Below are 19,629 nucleotides of genomic sequence, written 5' to 3'. Positions count from 1 at the left end.
TCTATTTTGTACATAGTATCAATAGTGTATATATGTCAATCCCAGTCTCCTAATTCCTCCCACCCACCCCCTTCCCCTTGGTATCCATACGTTTGTTCTCTATGTCTGTGTCTCTATTTCTGCTTTGCAAATCATCTCTACCATTTTCTAGATTCCACATATATGTGCTAATATACGCTATTTTCTGAGTTACTTCACTCTGCATGACAGACTCAAGGTCCATCCACATCTCTACAAATGACCCAATTTTGTTCCTTTTTATTGGTGAGTAATATTCCATTGTATATATGTACAACATCTTCTTTATCCATTCCTCAGTTGATGGACATTTAGGTTGCTTCCATGTTCTGGCTATTGTAAATAGTGCTGCTATGAACATTGGGATGTGCATGTCTTTTTGAATTATGGTTTTCTCTGGGCATATGCCCAGGAGTGGGATTGCTGGGTCATATGGTAGTTCTACTTTTAATTTTTTGAGAAAGGTCCATACTGTTTCCCACAATGGCTGCACCAATTTACATTCCCACAAACAATGTACAAGGGTTCCCTTTTATCCACATCCTTGCCAACATTTGTTATTTGTGTTGTTTTTGATGATAGCTATTCTGACAGGTGTGAGGTGATATCTCATCATGGTTTTGATTTGCATTTCTCTGATGGTTAGTGATGTTGAGCATCTTTTCATGTGTCTGTTGGCCATCTGCATTTCATTTCCTCTTTGGAAAAAATGTCTATTCAGGTTTTCCTCCCATCTTTTAATTGAGTTGTTTGTTTTTTGATGTTGAGCTTTATGAGCTGTTTATATATGTTGGATATTAACCCCTTATCGGTCATATCATTTGCAAATATTTTATCCCACTCAGTATCTTGTCTTTTCATTTTGTTGACAATTTCCTTTGCTGTGCAAAAGCTTTTAAGTTTAATTAGGTCCCATTTGTTTATTTTTGCTCTTATTTCTTTTGCTTTAGGAGACAGATCCAAAAAACTATTGCTACAATTTATGTCAAAGTGTGTTCTGCTTATGTTTTCCTCCAGGAGTTTTATGGTTTCTGGTATTACATTTAAGTCTTTAATCCATTTTGAGTTTATTTTTGTATATGGTGTTAGAGAATGTTCTAATTTCATTCTTTTACATGTAGCTGTCCAGTTTTCCCCGAACCACTTACTGAAGAGACTGTTTTTTCTCCATTGTATATTCTTGCCTCCTTTGTCATAGATTAATTGACCATAGGTGCGTGGGTTTTTTTCTGGGCTTTCTATCCTTTTCCATTGATCTATATGTCTGTTTTTGTGCCAGTACTATACTGTTTTGATGACTCTAGCTTTGTAGTATATTCTGAAGTCAGGGAATGTGATTCCTCCAGCTCTGTTCTTCTTTCTCAAGATTGTTTTGGCTATTCTGGGTCTTTTGTGTCCCATGCAAATTTTAAAATTATTTGTTCTAGTTTGGTGGAAAATGCCATTGGTATTTTGATAGGGATTGCATTGAACCTGTAGATTGCCTTGAGTGGTACGGTCATTTTAACAATATTGATTCTTCCAATGAAAGAACACAGTATAGCTTTCCATCTGTTTGTGTAGGAATGCAGCTTGGCTAAAATCTTGATTTCGGCCTTTTAAGACCTGAAACATAGAACCAAGTCAAAACTATCCAGAGTTCTGAGCTATAGAACTGTGAAATACGAAATAATAAATGCGTGTTGTTTTAAGCCACTAAGTTTGAGGTAATTTTTAAGCCACTAAATTTGGGATAATCTGTTACACAAAATAAAAAACTGATACACCCTCTGAATATACACCCATGTCATCACTGGATTTCACTATAACCAGTTGGCTAGAGAAGCAGTATATGAGGTCTGGATTTTAAGTAGTTCTTTATAGTATGCAGGAAATGCCCATATTAGTTTTTTCCAGAAGAAAAAGAGAAACAGTATACATAATTTACACTCTGATTCATTGGATTTATACTTAGTTTAAGATGTACCATATATATGACTTATCTATATAAGAGTCACTTCTGGATTGGTAGAGTAAGGGCCTGTGAAAATCTACTCCTGCATCAAAGCAATGAGGATACGGGCAAATATTGTTAAATATTTCCCAAACTTTGAAAGTTAACCAAAGGCTTGCAACAACTTGGAGAGCATTTATTCAAGAACAATGTTTATTCTATTAAGCTAGATCACGATAGGACCAGTGAGCTTTGGGATGTTGTAACTTGTGCTATTCCACCCCCCCACCCCCATCCTCAGCTCCGCTGTAGCCTTGACACCAATGACCTCACATCTAGAGTAGCTCAGAACACCAGCAACCTATCAGCCAGTGGAGGGGGCAAAACTGATTGGAGCTCCCCAGCAATCTCTATTCCCAGACAATTGTCAGTATTGAACATGCCTGGTGATGCCCATCAGCACTATTCCCAGGGCTTGTCTGTAATTCAACAGTCTGAGAGCTCGCTCTGTGTGCACACCCCCATTCACTACAGGTACAAGGCAGGAATCCTGTAGTGCAGTGTTGTATAGAAAGGGTGACAGTGGCAATCTTGTCTTACTTTTATTTTATTTTATTTTATTTGTTAAACATCTTTATTGGAGTATAATTGCTTTACAACAGTGTGTTAGTTTCTGCTTTATAACAAAGTGAATCAGCTATACATATACATATGTCCCCATATTTCCTCCCTCCCACCCTCCCTATCCCACCCCTCTAGGTGGTCACAAAGCACTGAGCTGATCTCCCTGTGCTATGCGGCTGCTTCCCGCTAGCTATCTATTTTACATTTGGTAGTGTATATAAGTCCATGCCACTCTCTTACTTTGTCCCAGCTTACCCTTCCCCCTCCCCATGTCCTCAAGTCCATTCTCTAGTAGGTCTGTCTTGCTTTGATTTTAAATTGAATACTTCTGTTTCTCCCTTAGGAATAAAGTGGGTTGTAGATTTCCGGTAGACACCTGTCTTAACAAATGCTTTTAATTTATCCTCATGAATATCTGTTGCGTTTTTGATGATATAACTTTCCTCTTTTTCTGTACTATAGTGTGCCAGTTTTGGATTTTTTACCTCTCAGCTCTGAAGTCACCCTTTTGACCTGATCTGTGAAAGTGGTTCTGGTCCCTTTACTTTTTTTCTTCTTGCTGAAGTGAACACAGAAGTCAGCCTGTAGAGGGAGCCAGAGGCAACGCTGGGGGAAGCTGGCTCTGGGTTCCAGGCGGCAGCCTCTCTAGGCGGCAGCATCTCCAGTGCACAGTGGTGTGGGGCTCGTGCCAGCAGCAGCTGTGGCCAGCGGCTTCCCTTGAGCCCCGTCAGGCAATAACACATCGGCTTCTGGTGAGACACTTCCTCGTGTACTTCACTCCCAGGGACCCTAGAGGGTGTATGTCCAGTAACTGCCCCAGGGCACATTCCAGAAAGTTCCACCTGTGAGGCTCCATCCATTTACTGCCATTTTGTGAGTTGCTTCCACGCTCCTCCGTTAAGGTCAGGATTGACAGTGGGAGTGTGGTTTCTTTTCCCTGGGGGCTTTCTCTCTGCCCCGGAGGGTGTCAGTCCCTGGGTGTTTTCTGTCCAGGGTGGGACCCCCTCAGCTCTGGGGAGACGCTGCCTTGGGGGCTGGCCTCAGCCCCAGGGAGGCCATTCCTCGGGTGCCTTAGCTCAGCCTCGTCGGGGACAGGTCACTCCTGGCACTCCTGCTCAGGTCCGGGAGGGTTTATCTGGTGTGATTCTGCCCACACGGGTGAGGGGGTGCTTCCGCTGGGGCCCATGGCAGGCCCGGGGGCCGAGTGCTTCTTGGTGTCTGTCCCAGCCCTGAGAGGGGAGGTTTCCTGGGTGGGTCACCCCAGGGCTGCGGGTCCCTCTCCCTTGGCTCTCCCTCATTTGTGAGAGCCTCTCCTCAGGTGCCCAGCTCAGCATGGGGGGCACTTGTCCTTGGACCCTCTGTGTCCACTCTGATCGGGTGGCTTTTGCTTGTGATCTGCTCGTGGCCCGTGGGGACTGTTAGTGGGAGCGCTGTTCTCCATTCTGAGAGGACTTAGCATTGGTACTATCACAACCGACGGGGTGCCGTTCCAAGGGTGCTCTGAGACTAGGGCGGACCTCTCCCTTGGGGGCTGTGGCTCAGCCGTGGCGGGAGAGAACTTTCCCTTGGGCGCTTTCTCAGCACTGGGGGTTTGGACTCGTTCTTGGGGCTCCCTGTGGGATCCGAGACAACTGAGATTGTTCCTTGGAAAGTTGGCCCCTGCCCAGGACAGGGACTCTGTCTTGAGTGCCGTTTCTTAGACTGAGGTGAGGACATTTTCTTGGGCAATTTATCTCGCTTATATAGGGGTGGCTCCTGGTTCTTGGGTCCTCTGTTTCAGCCATGGCTGAGGACTCTTCTTTGGGCTCTTGTGTCCGCCTCATGGGGTCGATTCTGCTTGATGTGGTCTCTCAGCCTTTGGGGGACATCTTAGTTGAGTGCTCTAACGCTGTTACTTGGATGCTCTGTCTCAGCCCTGGGGTGGTGAGGTACTTCTAGATTTCTGGGGGTTTTGTGTGTTTTTTTCTTTTCTTTTAGTTACATACTTTTATGCTGATTTAAAAAACAAAACTTCTATTGGGAGAAAATAAAATTGTATAATTACAAACAGAAACAGTAAAACATTTGTTATCTTTCCTTCTAGCCGTTTGTTTTTTACCTCTGCTTCTTCTTTTCCTTTTTTTAAATTGAAGTATAGTCAATGTACAGTAATATATAAATTACAGGTGTACAATATAGTGATCTGCAGTTTTTAAAGGTTATACTCCATTTATAGTTATAGAATATTGGCTATATTCCCTGTGTTGTATAATACAGTATATCCTTGTAGTTTATTTTATACATAATAGTTTGTACTTCTTAATCCCCTACCCCTATATTGCCCCTCCCCCTTCCCTCTCCCCTTTGGTAACCACTAATTTGTTCTCTGTTATCAGTGAATCTCTTTCTTTTTTGTTACATTCGCTTGTTTGTTGTATGTTTTAGATTCCACATATAAGTGATATCATACACTATTTGTCTTTCTCTGTGTGACTTATTTCTCTTAGTGTAATACCCTCCAAGTCCATCCATGTTGCTGCAAATGGCAAAATGTCATCCTTTTTTATGGCTGGGCAGTATTCCATTGTATATATACACCGCATCTCCTTTATCCATTCATCAGTTGATGGACATTTGGGTTGCTTTTTATATCTTGGCAACTGTAAATAATGGTGCTATGAACATTGGGGTGCATGTACCTTTTCGAATTAGTGTTTCTGCTTTTTTTGGATATATATCCAGGGGTGGAATTGCTGGGCTTTTAGCAGTTTTTTAATGTGCAAATATTTATGCTTTTTACCCCAAGTTGAGATCATACTACGTATCTTAGAATTTGCTACATTTTTTTCTAACTTATGTCAGAAGCCTTTTCTCTAGATCATAAATGTTATTCTGAAACTTGTGTTTTAATGGTTGCAAAGTATTTAATCATATAGCTATATAATGATTTTTATTTACTTCTGCATTGTTAAGCATCCAATTTATTTGTGATTTTTCAATTTTATAAATCTTTATGTATAATACAATATTTATATGTAAACATTTATAAAATTCATCTCTATAAATTAGTAGAAGTAGTATCTCATGGGAAGAAATCATGAAAGATGCACCTCCAGAAAAATTGGAGCAATTTAGAAGTTTGTGTAAAGGCATATTTTCTTATCATCTTGACCATAATAACTCCCGGTTATTATTTAATTTTAACATTTATAGGGAAAGTTGTGTTGTCTTGCCTTCCTTTTAACTTCTTTCCTTATTTTCTGTATTAGGTTTATTTCATTCCAAATATCTTAAACAGCAAAAACTTTTTTAAGAAAAGAATACTGCATAGCTTGCAACGAGCTAGAGGAAAAATTTACAATGAATATTAGAGATATGAGGTATATGTTCTCAACATATAAAAAGATATAACTCAGTATGAAAAGGACAAACATAGTAGCTGGGAAAGTCAAGAGCATTTCAAGAAGAAGCAATTCACTAAAGGAGAAGTAACAATAGCCAACATATGGGGATACGCCTTTTCTTCACTAGCAAGGTTGATGTCTGTTGTTTTGGTCTATTTTTTCCTTTGAGGGGAATATGCCTCCTCCCTCTCACAGGGTCTTATTAAAACTGTTCTTCTCCTGAAACAGACTAGGGCACTTCACACTTTTTGCAGAGAGAACTCAAGGCTGAGTTGTTCCCACAGCAACACCTTAAAGAAACTCTCCATTAGTTCATGCTTTCTATTGCTCCAAGAATTACCTTGCTGCCAACTCAAAGCAGGTTGCTCAATAGTATTTTCTTGATTTCTTTATCTCAGCCTTAAGAGAGTTCTAGCTAACCTTTCAACTATGTCCTTGAGCTTCTAGGTGGAAATCTGGGTTCAGCAAGCAATGTATGAGAGTTCCAGTTGGACCACATACTCACAAACACTTGCTCTACAGGCAGTCTTTCATTTCACTCTGGTGGGTGTGCAGTGACTTCTCATTATGTCTAAACTTGCATTCCTCTGCTGATTAATGAAGTTGAACACCTTTTAGATATGGATTGGCCATTTGAGTATGTCTTACACGAAGTGCGTTTTCAGGTCTTTTGCCCATATTTTATTAGGATGTTTGTAAGTTTTAAATTGATTTACAGTTCTGCATATATTCTGGATTTCACTGATTTTTTGGAGAGAGAGATATATCCAATTATATATACATACATAAATATGCACAAATATTTATATACATTGTTTAAATTGATTATATAATACATAGATATATATGAATATATGAATAATTAAATGTATAAATGTTTATCCAATTTATATATCTACAAAATTTTGAGTATCTTCTATATATATGTTTTGCTTTTTCATTCTCTTAATCATGTCTTTTTGGTAAACAGAAGTTTCAAATTTAATTATGTCTAATTAGACAATCTATTATTTTTTTTTAAATTTTATTGATTGATTGATTGATTGATTGATTGCTGTGTTGGGTCTTCGTTTCTGTGCGAGGGCTCTAGTTGCGGCAAGTGGGGGCCTCTCTTCATCGCGGTGCGCGGACCTCTCATTATCGCGGCCTCTCTTGTTTCAGAGCACAGGCTCCAGGCGCGCAGGCTCAGTAATTGTGGCTCACGGGCCTAGTTGCTCCGTGGCATGTGGGATCTTCCCAGACCAGGGCGCGAACCCGCATCCCCTGCATTGGCAGGCAGACTCTCAACCACTGCGCCACCAGGGAAGCCCCCAATCTATTATTTTTGGTTAGTCCTTTTTTATCCTCAAAAATAAATTTTTGCTTACCTTAAAGCTATGAAGATAATATTCTAAATTTGCCACCAGATCTCCCATTCATCTCTAATAAATTTTTGTGGAATGGGATGACGTAAGAAGCAAGCTTTATTTTTTCCCGTGTACATAACAACTGGACATATTAAAAACACTACCTTATCCACAGTGGTTGGCAGGGGACATTGTGTTATAAATCCAGCTGTTTAGCATATTTCCAGATCTGTGTCTAGATTCTCTGTCCTCTTCCATTCGTGTATTGGCCTATCCTTGCTCCATTACCAGACTGTTTTAATTACAGTACTTTTGTAGTAAATCTTCAAATCTGGTAATCCATGTCCTCCAACTTTGTTGTTTTTCTTAAAGATTGTCTTGGCTATTCTAAGCCCTTTAATTTCCATACACTTTTTACTATCCGCTTGTCAATTTTCACCAAAATGCAACATGGTGGGATTTTTTTTCCTTCTTTTTCTTTTTAATCTTTATTGGAGTATATTTGCTTTACAATGGTGTGTTAGTTTCTGCTGTAAAACAAAGTGAATCAGCTATACGTATACATATGTTCCCATATCTCCTCCCTCTTGCAACTCCCTCCCACCGTCCCCATCCCACCCCTCTAGGTGGTCACAAAGCACCGAGCTGATCTCCCTGTGCTATGCAGCAGCTTCCCACCAGCCATCCATTTTACATTTGGTAGTGTATATATGTCAGTGCTACTCTCTCACTTTGCCCCAGCCTCCCCTTCTCCCCTGTGTCCTCAAGTCCGTTCTCAACATCTGCATCTTTACTCCTGCCCTACCACTAGGTTCATCAGTACCATTTTTCTAGATTCCATATATATGCATATGGTATTTGCTTTTCTCTTTCTGACTTACTTCACTCTGTATGACAGACTCTAGGTCCATCCACCTCACTACAAATAACTCAATTTCGTTCCTTTTTATGGCTGAGTAATATTCCATTGTATATGTGTGCCCCATCTTCTTTATCCATTCATCTGTCAATGGACATTTAGCTTGCTTCCACGGCCTGGCTATTGTAAATACTGCTGCAGTGAACGTTGTGGTACATGTATCTTTTTGAATTATGGTTTTCTCAGGGTATATGCCCAATAGTGGGATTGCTGGGTCATATGGTAGTTCTATTTTTAGCTTTTTAAGGAACCTCCATACTGTTCTCCATAGTGGCTGTATCAATTTACATTCCCACCAGCAGTGCAAGAGGGTTCCCTTTTCTTCACACCCTCTCCAGCATTTATTGTTTGTAGATTTTTTGATGATGGCCATTCTGACTGGTGTGAGGTGATACCTCATTGTAGTTTTGATTTGCATTTCTCTAATGATTAGTGATGTTGAGCATCCTTTCCTGTGTTTGCTGGCAATCTGTATATCTTCTTTGGAGAAATGTCTGTTTAGGTCTTCTGCCCATTTCTGGATTGGGTTTTTTGTTTTTTTGATATTGAGCTGCATGAGCTGCTTGTATATTTTGGAGATTAATCCTTTGCCAGTTGCTTCATTTGCAAATATTTTCTCCCTTTCTGGGGGTTGTCTTTTCGCCTTTTTTATGGTTTCCTTTGCTGTGCAAAGGCTTTTAAGTTTCATTAGATCCCATTTGTTTATTTTTGTTTTTATTTCCATTTTTCTAGGTGGTGGGTCAAAAAAGGATCTTGCTGTGATTTATGTCATAGAGTATTCTGCGTATGTTTTCTAAGAGTTTTATAGTGCCTGGCCTTACATTTAGGTCTCTAATCCATTTGGAGTTTATTTTTGTATATGGTGTTAGGGAGTGTTCTAATTTCATTCTTTTACATGTAGCTGTCCAGTTTTCCCAGCACCACTTATTGAAGAGGCCGTCTTTTCTCATGGTGGGATTTTAAATAGGATTAGTAGAGATCATTTTGGAGAGAATTGACAGTAACGACTCAATAATGAATCTTACAATCCATGCAAAAAGTATTTCTTTCTGTTTCCTGAGGTCTTTACTTTCTCTCAGTGATGTTTCATACTTTTTGTGTTGTGCTCTAGCACTATTTACTTAGATATTTGATGTTTTTGATACTATTATCAATGGCATTTAAAATTTCATATTCTAATTATTTGTTGCTATTATATGGGAATAGAAAACTGGTAATAATAATAACCACAAAGTGGTTTTTATTATAACTAATAAGTTGATTAAGTTCACTTATCAATTCTAATGATTTTATATTCTTTTGCATATTGTATGTAATGCCATCTGTGAATAATGACACTTTTACTTTTTCCTTTCCAAACTTTACAACTATTATAATTTCCTGGTACTACTTCACTTTTTAGAACCATCAGTAAATTGTTGAATGGAGAGTGAACACCCTTTTTTCCAAACGCAGGGAGAAATGTTTGATATTTCACCATTAAGTGTGACATTTGCTATAGATTTTTATGGGGTAGATACACTTTATTAGATTAAGGAAGTTGCCCTCTATTCTAGATTGTGGATAGTTTTTATCATGAATAGGTGCTGAAATTTAACCCATCTATAAAAGTGATCATAAGGTTTTCCCTTGGTTTGTTGTTGTTGTTAAGTGTTGTTAAGCATTACATTGATATTTGAATTTTAAACCAATCTTGCCTTCCTGCAGTATACCCTCATCAAGACAGGATATATATCCTTTTTATATATTATTGTATTTTATTAATCTTTGGTTTAGGATTATTGGGTTTAAGTTCAGGAGAGATATTAGTATAAAGACCTATAGTTTTCTTTTCTTCAAATGTCCTTGTGAGATGTTGTTATCAGTTTATATTGGCCTTCTAAAATGAGGACAAAGAGGCACAGTGGTTCAGAATCCGCCTGCCAATGCAGGGGATACGGGTTTGATCCCTAGTCTGGGAAGATCCGACATGCTGCGGAGCAACGAAGCCTGTGAGCCACAACTAATGAGCCCGTATGCCACAACTACTGAAGCCCGTGCACCTAGAGCCTGTGCTCTGCAACAGGAGAAGCCAGCACAATGAGAAGCCCGTGCACCGCAACGGAAGAGTAGCCACCACTCGCCGCAAGTAGAGAAACCCCACTCACAGTAACGAAGACCCAACACAGCCAAAAATAAATAAATAAATAAATAAAAAGTAAAAAATAAAAACAGTAAATTGATTAAAAAAATAAATAAAATAAAATGAGGACAAAGGAAGGGAGTTATTTCCCTTAACAAAAGTAATGCCCTTTTTTGTTGAGAGTTGTCCATTCCCCAAGCATTCTGATTACTCATGGTTACACCATGTTTGGCTTTGGACAGCAGCTTGTGTATTAGCTTCGTCCTTTTTAAATTTTTATTTATTTAAAAAAATATTTATTTATTTATTTGTTCATGGGCTCTGTACTTGTAGCATGTGGGCTCTCAAGTTGTGGCGTGTGGGGCTCAGTAGTTGTGGTGCGTGGGCTTAGTTGCCCCAAAGCATGTGGCATCTTAGTCCCTGACCAGGGATCGAACCTGCACCCCCTGCTTTGGAAGGCGGGTTCTTAACCACAGGACCACCAGGGAAGTCCCAGCTTCCTCCTGTTTTAAACTATAGACTGGATTAAAATTCAGTTGCATTTTCTGAAAAGAGTATTTGTTGAGGTATGGTAAATATTGGACCATGGTGAAAACTCAAATTAATGATTCAACTTCTTGGTTATATATACATATGCAAACTGTTTGCAATTTTGTGATTGTTCGAGTTTTGTTGCAAATGGGACATGTGCATTGGTGTTTCTCAGGAAATGATGCGTCATGAAGCAGAGTTTACTGTAGGGCCTGAAAACCAAATGGAACTTTGTGGAGAAGCCGAGAATCCTTCTTCATCTAAGGAAAAGATGAGTATGGACCTGCTGTCCGTGAAACAGGAAGAAGAGGGAGGATACTCTTTTGGGGCCTCATCCGTGTCCATGGAACATGGTAAGAATGACTGTTCTCACCTCCTCTTCATGGTCTTACCCAGTAGAGTCTGGATTCTGCCTCCTCCACTTTACTGGAGCTGTTCTCATCAATCTCACTAGTTTTGGCTGAGATTGCCATTAATTTCTCAGCCATATTTGACGCAGTTGTTCACTCTCTCCTTCATGGAAACTTTCTTGGATTCCTATACTCTGTGACCTGCTGGTTTTCCTCTCATATTTGTAACCCCCTTTCATTCCTTTTTTCTTCTTACCCTTGTCGTTTTCCCTGTAAACCTTATTGTAAAGATTCCTGAATCCCACCATTTTTTCTCTGCCTACTCCACTCCGACATGAACTTTCAACAAGATACTACAATAGCTTCTTACCTGATCTGATTCCTGTTCCTGCTAGAGTCTGACCCTCACTGTCTAACCCTGTAGCCGGAGTGATCACGCCAACACAGAAATGAGATCACGCCACATCCATGCTGAAAACCCATCATCACCTTTCCTAGGCACTCAGAACACAACCCGAACTGCCGACGCTGGTCTACCAGCTGTGCACGACCTGGCCCCGCCATCCTCTCCTAACGCGTGGCCTGTCGTCTCCTCCTTGCTCTCTGTGCCTCTGTCCTTTGCTCTGTGCTCCCTGGCCAGTCCCCTCCCCGGGTCTGTGCACGTGCCCTTGCCGCAGCCTGGAACTCTTCCTCTGCATGAGCACAGGCCGGCTCTCTCTCCTCCTCCAGGCTCTGCCCAAAGGACACCTACCTCCTCAGGAGGGCCTTCCCGACCCCGTGGTCCACTGGGGCTCCCCCTCCTGCTGTCTGTCCCGTCCCTGCTTGCTTCTTCCCTAACACGAATTCAAACTGTGATTGTTTTGTTGGATCATTGTGCACTCACTGCCTGGCCTCCGCATGAGCATGGAGGTTCCGTAAGGGCGGGGCTTGTTTCCACCTGTCCTGTCGGCTGCCTCTCCCCAGCTCCTGGCACGGTGCCCGGCACAGAGCAGGACGAGTCAACGGAGGAGAGGTGTCAGAGCTGGAGTAAAAAGAAACTCACTTTTCTGAGACAGAAAAGATGGATGAGGAGGATCGTATACTGACAGGGATTGGGGGTGGGGTGAAGGGGGACATACAGAGCCTTCAGATCCAATGGCCACCACCTCTGTGTCCTCAGAACTTTGGAGGGAGAGAGGCGGGAGTTTGGCGGGGGGTGGGGGCATGTAATCTGATGTCAAGCTCGGTAGAGCATGGCATTTCATAGGTAAATGACAGAAATCATGACACCAAGTGAGACTTGCTGCTTTTCAGCTTGTAAAGCACAAGCTGCAGCTAAACCCTCAGCACCAGGGACCTGAGACTGTTTAGCAGTTGTACTGTCTTACTTGGTTTCCATACGTATTCATGGTGCCGTGAAGAGAAGAAAGCGCGTTTGTCGTATTACCTTCCTGCGCTCAATTTGAGGGGTCTCAGGCTCCGTCTGGTACATCCGCTTGCTTTATGAAACAATTTCCTCAAAACTGAGGAGCGCCGGGCTGTCCCTGTGGAGTTGCCATAATGCACCTACGTCACAGCTCCACTTGTTAATTTGGTTTCCAGATGTTACTGTCACTCACGACGCTCATGAGGAGAAGATGGAAAATGGTCAAATCTCACCCGATGGCTTCTTGTCAAAATCTGCTGCCCCAGAGCTTATGAATATGGCAGGAGATAGTATCCCACCCGACCAAGTGGATTCTCTGTCTGATGATTTCACTAGTCTCAGGAAAGATGGCCTGATGCACAATCCTGGTAGTAATGCACTCATAGGAGGAACCAAGAACTGCAATGTCTCTGTAGAGGATCGAAAAGTGTCAGTAACATCTGCTTTGGAAACTGGGCCAAATACGTTGCAAATAACTCCTGCTATGGCACAAGGAATCAATGCTGATATAAAACACCAGTTAATGAAGGAAGTTCGAAAATTTGGACGAAGTAAGTAGTGACAGAAGATCTATCAGTAATGTAATGGGAGGTCCCTTTCCTTTTAGGATTCAGAATAGATTCAAGGTATCTCTTGAGGTGCATTTTTGGGAAGTATTGGGTTTTCACATAATTTAAAATGATTCCTCTTGCTTTACCTAAAAAAGACCCAATACACCTTTCTCTCTCTTTTTCCCCTTACTTGCTGTAATAGTTTCCTTTTGCTGCTGTAACAAGTTATCACAAACTTTGTGGCTGAAAACTGTAGTATCTTAGAGTTGTGGAAGTCAGATCTGAAATCATTTTCACTGGGCTAGCATGAAGGTGTTGGCAGGCCAGGGTTCCTTCTGCAGGCTCTAGGGAGAACCTGTTTCCTTGCCTCTTCCAGCTTCTACAGGCTGCCTGTGTTCCTTCGCTCGTGGGCCCTTCCTCCATCTTCAAGCCAGCAACTTAGCCCCTTCTCTCCTCTCTAACCTCTGCTCCCACCCTTCCATCTTTTCTTTCTGACCAGCTCTACTGCCTCCCTTTCGTAAGGATATTTGTGGTTACATTGGGCAACATGTATAAGCATGGATAATCTCCCCATCTCAAGAGCCATAACTTAATCACATCTGCAAAGTAAAGTCTCTTTTGCCATATAAGGTAATATGTTCACAGGTTCTCAGAATTAGGACATGGACAACTTGGGGGGCCATTATTCAGCGGACCACATTTAATTAGTGTTTAGAGTTTCCCTAGCAGATATGTGCAGATGTCTTGATTTGACAGTTTCAAATACAAATTATACCTAACTTTCCACACACAAGGAATGATTACTGATGATGTGTAAAGACTGAATTTTATTTTTCATCCATGTTTTTCAAAATACTAATTTTTAAAATATCTGCAGAGTATGAAAGAATTTTCATTTTGCTTGAAGGAGTGCAAGGACCTCGTGCAGTGAGGAAACAATTCATTGAATTTACAATCAAGGAAGCTGCAAGGTGGGTGTAAAGAGGAAGTCTTCATAGTATTTTCTTTTAAGAAGGCGGGCCCAAGGCAAGACAGGCGGAGGGATTGGTGTTGCCTTGCTTTTCGTTTCTTTTTTTTAAAAATTAATTAATTTATTTATTTTTGGCTGCGTTGGGTCTTTGTTTCTCTGCACGGGCTTTCCCTAGTTGCGGCGAGCGGGGGCTACTCTTCCTTGCAGTGCATGGGCTTCTCAGTGCGGTGGCTTCTCTTGTTGTGGAGCACGGGCTCTAGGTGCACAGGCTTCAGTAGCTGTGGCACGCGGGCTCAGTCGTTGTGGCTCGCGGGCTGTAGAGCGCAGGCTCAGTAGTTGTGGCACATGGGCTTAGTTGCTCTGCAGCATGTGGGATCTTCAGGACCAGGGCTCAAACCCATGTCCCCGGCCTTGGCAGGCGGATTCTTAACCACTGTACCACCAGGGAAGTCCTGCCTTGCTTTCCTAAGCCCTGGCCCTCAGTCATAGTTACAGCTGTGTCCAGAGGCGTTTAGATTAATACTACCTGAGGCCAACTCATTCATCCAGGTCTGTGGAGCCTTCTGGACTCCTCACACTCTGAGGTGGGCCTGGGCTGTCAGTTGGTACTCTCGGTATTAGCTAAGCCCTATCTTTACACGAACATACATTTTCTATTTGCCATGTGAATGGTCAGTCCCACTTTGTACCCCGCACGGTGCCTCGCGCATCATAAATGCTTTAAGGACCTTTTGGTTAATAAAATTTCTTTTTCTTTTTTAGGTTCAAAAGACAAGTCTTAATTCAGTACCTTGAGAAGCTACTAGAATAAAATAGAATCCCATCACCTTCTCAACAACGTTAATCACATCAACAGCAGATCATGATGTTAACACAAAGACCAAGGAGGAACAAAGAATACTTTTTACGTGCTATAGGATAGAACGGGATATTGTTGAATATCCTACGATGTTTTAGTCAAGGGAACTGCCTTCCAGTGTTAGTTTCTGCTGTGTAACAAAGTGAGTCAGCCATACATATACATATATCCCCATATCTCCTCCCTCTTGCGTCTCCCTCCCACCCTCCCTATCCCACCCCTCTAGGTGGTCACAAAGCACCGAGCTGATCTCCCTGTGCTATGGAGCTGCTTCCCACTAGCTATTTTACATTTGGTAGTGTATATATGTCCATGCCACTCTCTCACTTCGTCCCAGCTTACCCTCTCCCCCCTGCGTCCTCAAGTCCATTCTCTACATCTGCGTCTTTATTCCTGTCCTGCCCCTAGGTTCTTCAGAACCATTTTTTTTTAGATTCCATATATATGTGTTAGCATATGGTATTCGTTTTTCTGTTTCTGACTTACTTCACTCTGTAAGACAGTGTCTAGGTCCATCCACCTCTCTACAAATAACTCAATTTCGTTTCTTTTTATGGCTGAGTAATATTCTATTGTATATACGTGCCACATCTTCTTTATCCATTCCTCTGTTGATGGACACTTAGGTTGCTTCCATGTCCTGGCTATTGTAAATAGAGCTGCAGGGAACATTGTGGTACATGACTGCTCTGCTAGACTATCAGGAGTTAAAAGTTAAATGTTAAATAAAGGCAATGAATTGATGATTTGATTTCTATGAAAAAAATTATTTCATTTTAATGATCATGTGTTAAATGAAAAATCCTCTTGATTATACTGCCCCACTGAAACATACTTACATATGCACAGACATGGCTTCTCAGAGGAAGTAACAGTAATTTTAGAATTACAGATGACATGTAGTAGGTTGCCTGGTTCCTACAACCATCACGGACCTATTGAGGGCTAGGAACAATCTGAAATGGCTAAAAGTGAGGCAACATGAACATAAACTGAGTATTAGTCAGATATCAGTATACTAACGGCAAATTTCCCACTTTCTTCCTCTTAGAGTTCTGTCTTTATAAAAATGGATATCCTCCAGTGTTGTACCATCTATGAATATTGATATATATGCACAAAAAGCATCCTTAAAATCTTGCATACAACTTTTAATTTAAATTTGGGATGCAGACAAAAAATCTTTTTAACAATGTCTTTATTAAACCATTTCCTGAGTTTGTTTTTCTCTTTCTGACTTACTTCACTCTGTATGACAGACTCTAGGTCCATCCACCTCACTACATATAACTCAATTTTGTTTCTTTTTATGGCTGAGTAATATTCCATTGTATATATGTGCCACATCTTCTTTATCCATTCATCTGTTGATGGACACTTAGGTTGCTTCCGTGTCCTGGCTATTGTAAATAGAGCTGCAATGAACATTGTGGTACATGACTCTGGGCATAGATTTTTAAATAAGATATGAAAAAAAATGATTGACTAGTCAGATCTAATTAAGAACTTCTTTTCATCAAAAGACACTATTAAGAGACTGAAAAAGTAAAGCAATTATACTCCAATAAAGATGTTAAAAAAAAGTAAATCAGAGACTCATAGAAGATATTCATAGTATATACATCCAGCAAAGGAGTTGAACTCAGAACTCCTACAAATTGATAAGAAAAAGACAATCCAAATATGGGCAAAATTCCTTAAAAGGTACTTCATAAGGACATATCCAAATGGCTACTAAACATAAATAGATGCTCCAACTCATTAATCATCAGAGAAAAGCAAATTAAAGCCATAATGGGATACCATTAAACACCCACCAGAATGGCTACAATTAAAGACAGACTACACCATATATTTGTGAGTATATGATGCAAGTGAACTCTTGTGCATTGCTGGAACCATTTTGATACACTGGCTCCCCACTACTTCAGTTGGCGCTTTATGGCAGTCATCCATCATGACACTTTTACAAATTGTGATGTCACCTCATGCCATGGATTACTTTCATCCCATTTCCCATTAGCAAGAAGCAGAGCACTGTACTCAAGCCCAAAGGCACAATCAAATAAGTTCCCAAATCTCATCCTAAGGGTCTACCTTAGGGACCATGCACGGCACCAATTCTGTTTCAGACTGTGTTGAGTCAAGATTCAGAAACCAGATAGTAATTTGAACAGTGAACATTTAATATAAAGAATTATTGACTATAACGGGGAATAGAGTATCAAGAGATTGTCTAGTAAGAAGTCGAGAGCTCTAAACATAGAAAGAGCAGATATAAGGAGCTGTCACTATCTCCAAAGCTGAAATAGAGCACCTGCAGTGGATTGAATGTGCCCACCCCTCAAAATTCATATACTGAAACCCTAATATCAGTGTGATGGTATTTGGAGGCGGGGTCTTTAGGAGGTAATAGGTCATGAGGGCTCCACCCTCATGGGAATGGGATTAGTGCCATCATAAGAAGAGGCCAAAGAGCTAGCTGGCTCTCTTTCCACGATGGAGGATGAAAGGAGAAGTCACACCTGGGAGAGAGCTCTCACCAGAACCTGTCCATGCTGGCACCCTGATATCAAACTTCCAGCTTTCAGACTGTACAAAATAAATTTCTGTTGTTGATAAACGACCCAGTCTATGATAATTTGTTATAGCACCCAAGGAAATCCATCCCCTAACCCCCATCCCCCAGCCATTGCTGAGACAGAACATTCAAGGGAAAGCCACTCGCCCCCAACCTTGGCTGAGTTAAGGCACTCAAGGCAGAATGCCCCAAAGATTGAGTTAGATCCCACAAAGAAGACTCTCCTGCTCAGAGCTGAGAAGGAGCACCCAAGGAAGAATTCTGCCCAGGCTGAGATAGAGCACCCAAGGCAAAGTCCCTCCCCACTGCCCCTGCACCAGGGAGAGCTGTGATAGAGCTCCTAAGGAAGAGTCTTTCCTACAGAGCTAAGATAGAGACCCAAAGAAGAGCCCTCTTCATGGATGACTTAGAGCACCTGAAGAAGACTTCAAACCCCTCCCGGGAAAGAGAGAGCACCGTAAGTACAATTCTCCACCACCCTACCCCCTCCAAGTTGAGACAGAGCACCAAGTAAGATCCTCTCAGGGTAGAGTTAGAGGACACAAAGAAGAATCCTCCCCAGGGGATAGAGCACTCAAGAAAAAGTCCTATTCCTCAAAGTTAAGGAAAATCCCAGCAATGCGGAAATAGAATACCAAGGACAAGCCACCTGGGGTTTGAGATAGAGAATCCAAGGAAAAGCCTGTACCTAACAGGGCTGAGACAGATTCCCCAAGGAAGAGTCGTCTGCCAGGACAGAGAAAGAACCACAGGAAGAGCTCCCACCCCAAAAGTAATACAAAGCACGCTAACGATGAGCCATTATCCCAGACTGACATAGAATATCCGAATTAGATATCCCTCCACAGCTGAAATGGTACACCCAAGGATATTCCCCCCACCCCACCCCAACTGAAGAGCTGATGCCGGGCAACAAAGGAAGAAGCACCCTGCTCCAAGACTAAAATAAAGCAGCCACTGATTTGACCCTTCCCACAGCTGAGAGAGTTCCCAAAGAAGAGCCTCAGGTTGAGGTAGAACATCAAAGAAAATTCTCCCCACCCGAGCTGAGAGAGAGCACTCAGTGAAGAAGCCACAACCTGCAGTACTGATAAACAGCATCCAAGGAAATGTCCTCCCACCCAAATGGACAACAGAGCACCCAAAGAAGAGCACCCCCCACTAGAGAAAGACTCACTCCCCTCCACTCCATGGGCAGAAATCCAGACCATGTTGGAGAAGCCCAGCTGTGGCTCACAGAGTGGCAGAGAAGATGTTGTAGTGTCACACCAGTGGAATTTGCTGGAACTCCATGCTCTGGAACATGATATAGAGCCACCAAGAAAAAGTACTCCTCCCGGGCTGAGATATAGCGCCCATGAGAATCCCACTGCACCCTCCCCAAGCTGAAACTGAGACCTTGTTGGAAAAGTCTGGAAGTGGATCACTGAATGACAGGGAAGGCATTGTGGTACCACAGTGGCAGAACCTCCTGGAAATCTGCCCTCCTAAACATGTGATAGAGCACCCAACGAAGAGTTCCTAACCCAGGCTGAGGTCCAGCATCCAAGGAAAGCACCCCCCCAACTTCACCCTGATGAACACCCAAGGAAGTGTCCCCCGCAGGTTGAGATACAGCACCTAAAGAAAGAATAGTCATCCCCCACCCCAGGACAGAGATAGAGAAACCAAGGAAACCATCCTCAACATAACCGAGTCCTCTACAGTGCTGATATAAAGCATCCAAGGGAAAGTATCCCTCCCCAAGGGCAAGATCGAGCCCCCAAGAAATGTCATCCCTCAGGACTGAGAGAGAGAGAGCACTTATGGAAAGTTCCCTTCTAGGGCTGAGATAGAGCACCTCAGAAATAGCCCCATCCCACAGAGATTGAGACAGAGCCCACGAGGAACCAACCATCCACCCCCGGGGTTGGGATAGCGCATTCATGTAAGAGCCCTCTCCCAGGAAGAGTAACCACCCTCAGGCTGAGATGGAGGACCAGCAAAAGTCCTCACCACGCTTAGAGTGAGCATACAAGGAACCACCCCCTCAAGGGC

General features: G+C 42.0%; 1 protein-coding gene across 1 annotated transcript; it reads left to right on the top strand.

The window, feature by feature from the left end:
- The first annotated feature begins 11,094 nt into the window (after window positions 1–11,094).
- Window positions 11,095–14,980, top strand: LOC130706403 (integrator complex subunit 6-like). The gene is made up of 4 exons (XM_057538285.1): window positions 11,095–11,229; window positions 12,808–13,182; window positions 14,060–14,153; window positions 14,915–14,980. Exons 1-4 carry the CDS (start codon window positions 11,100–11,102, stop codon window positions 14,961–14,963), a joined length of 648 nt encoding a protein of 215 aa, XP_057394268.1. The 5' UTR covers window positions 11,095–11,099; the 3' UTR covers window positions 14,964–14,980.
- The last annotated feature ends 4,649 nt before the right edge of the window (window positions 14,981–19,629 follow it).

This window comes from Balaenoptera acutorostrata, chromosome X, assembly GCF_949987535.1.
Source record: "Balaenoptera acutorostrata chromosome X, mBalAcu1.1, whole genome shotgun sequence".
Taxonomy (NCBI): Eukaryota; Metazoa; Chordata; class Mammalia; order Artiodactyla; family Balaenopteridae; genus Balaenoptera; species Balaenoptera acutorostrata.
This window is presented reverse-complemented; position numbering and strand designations above follow the sequence as displayed.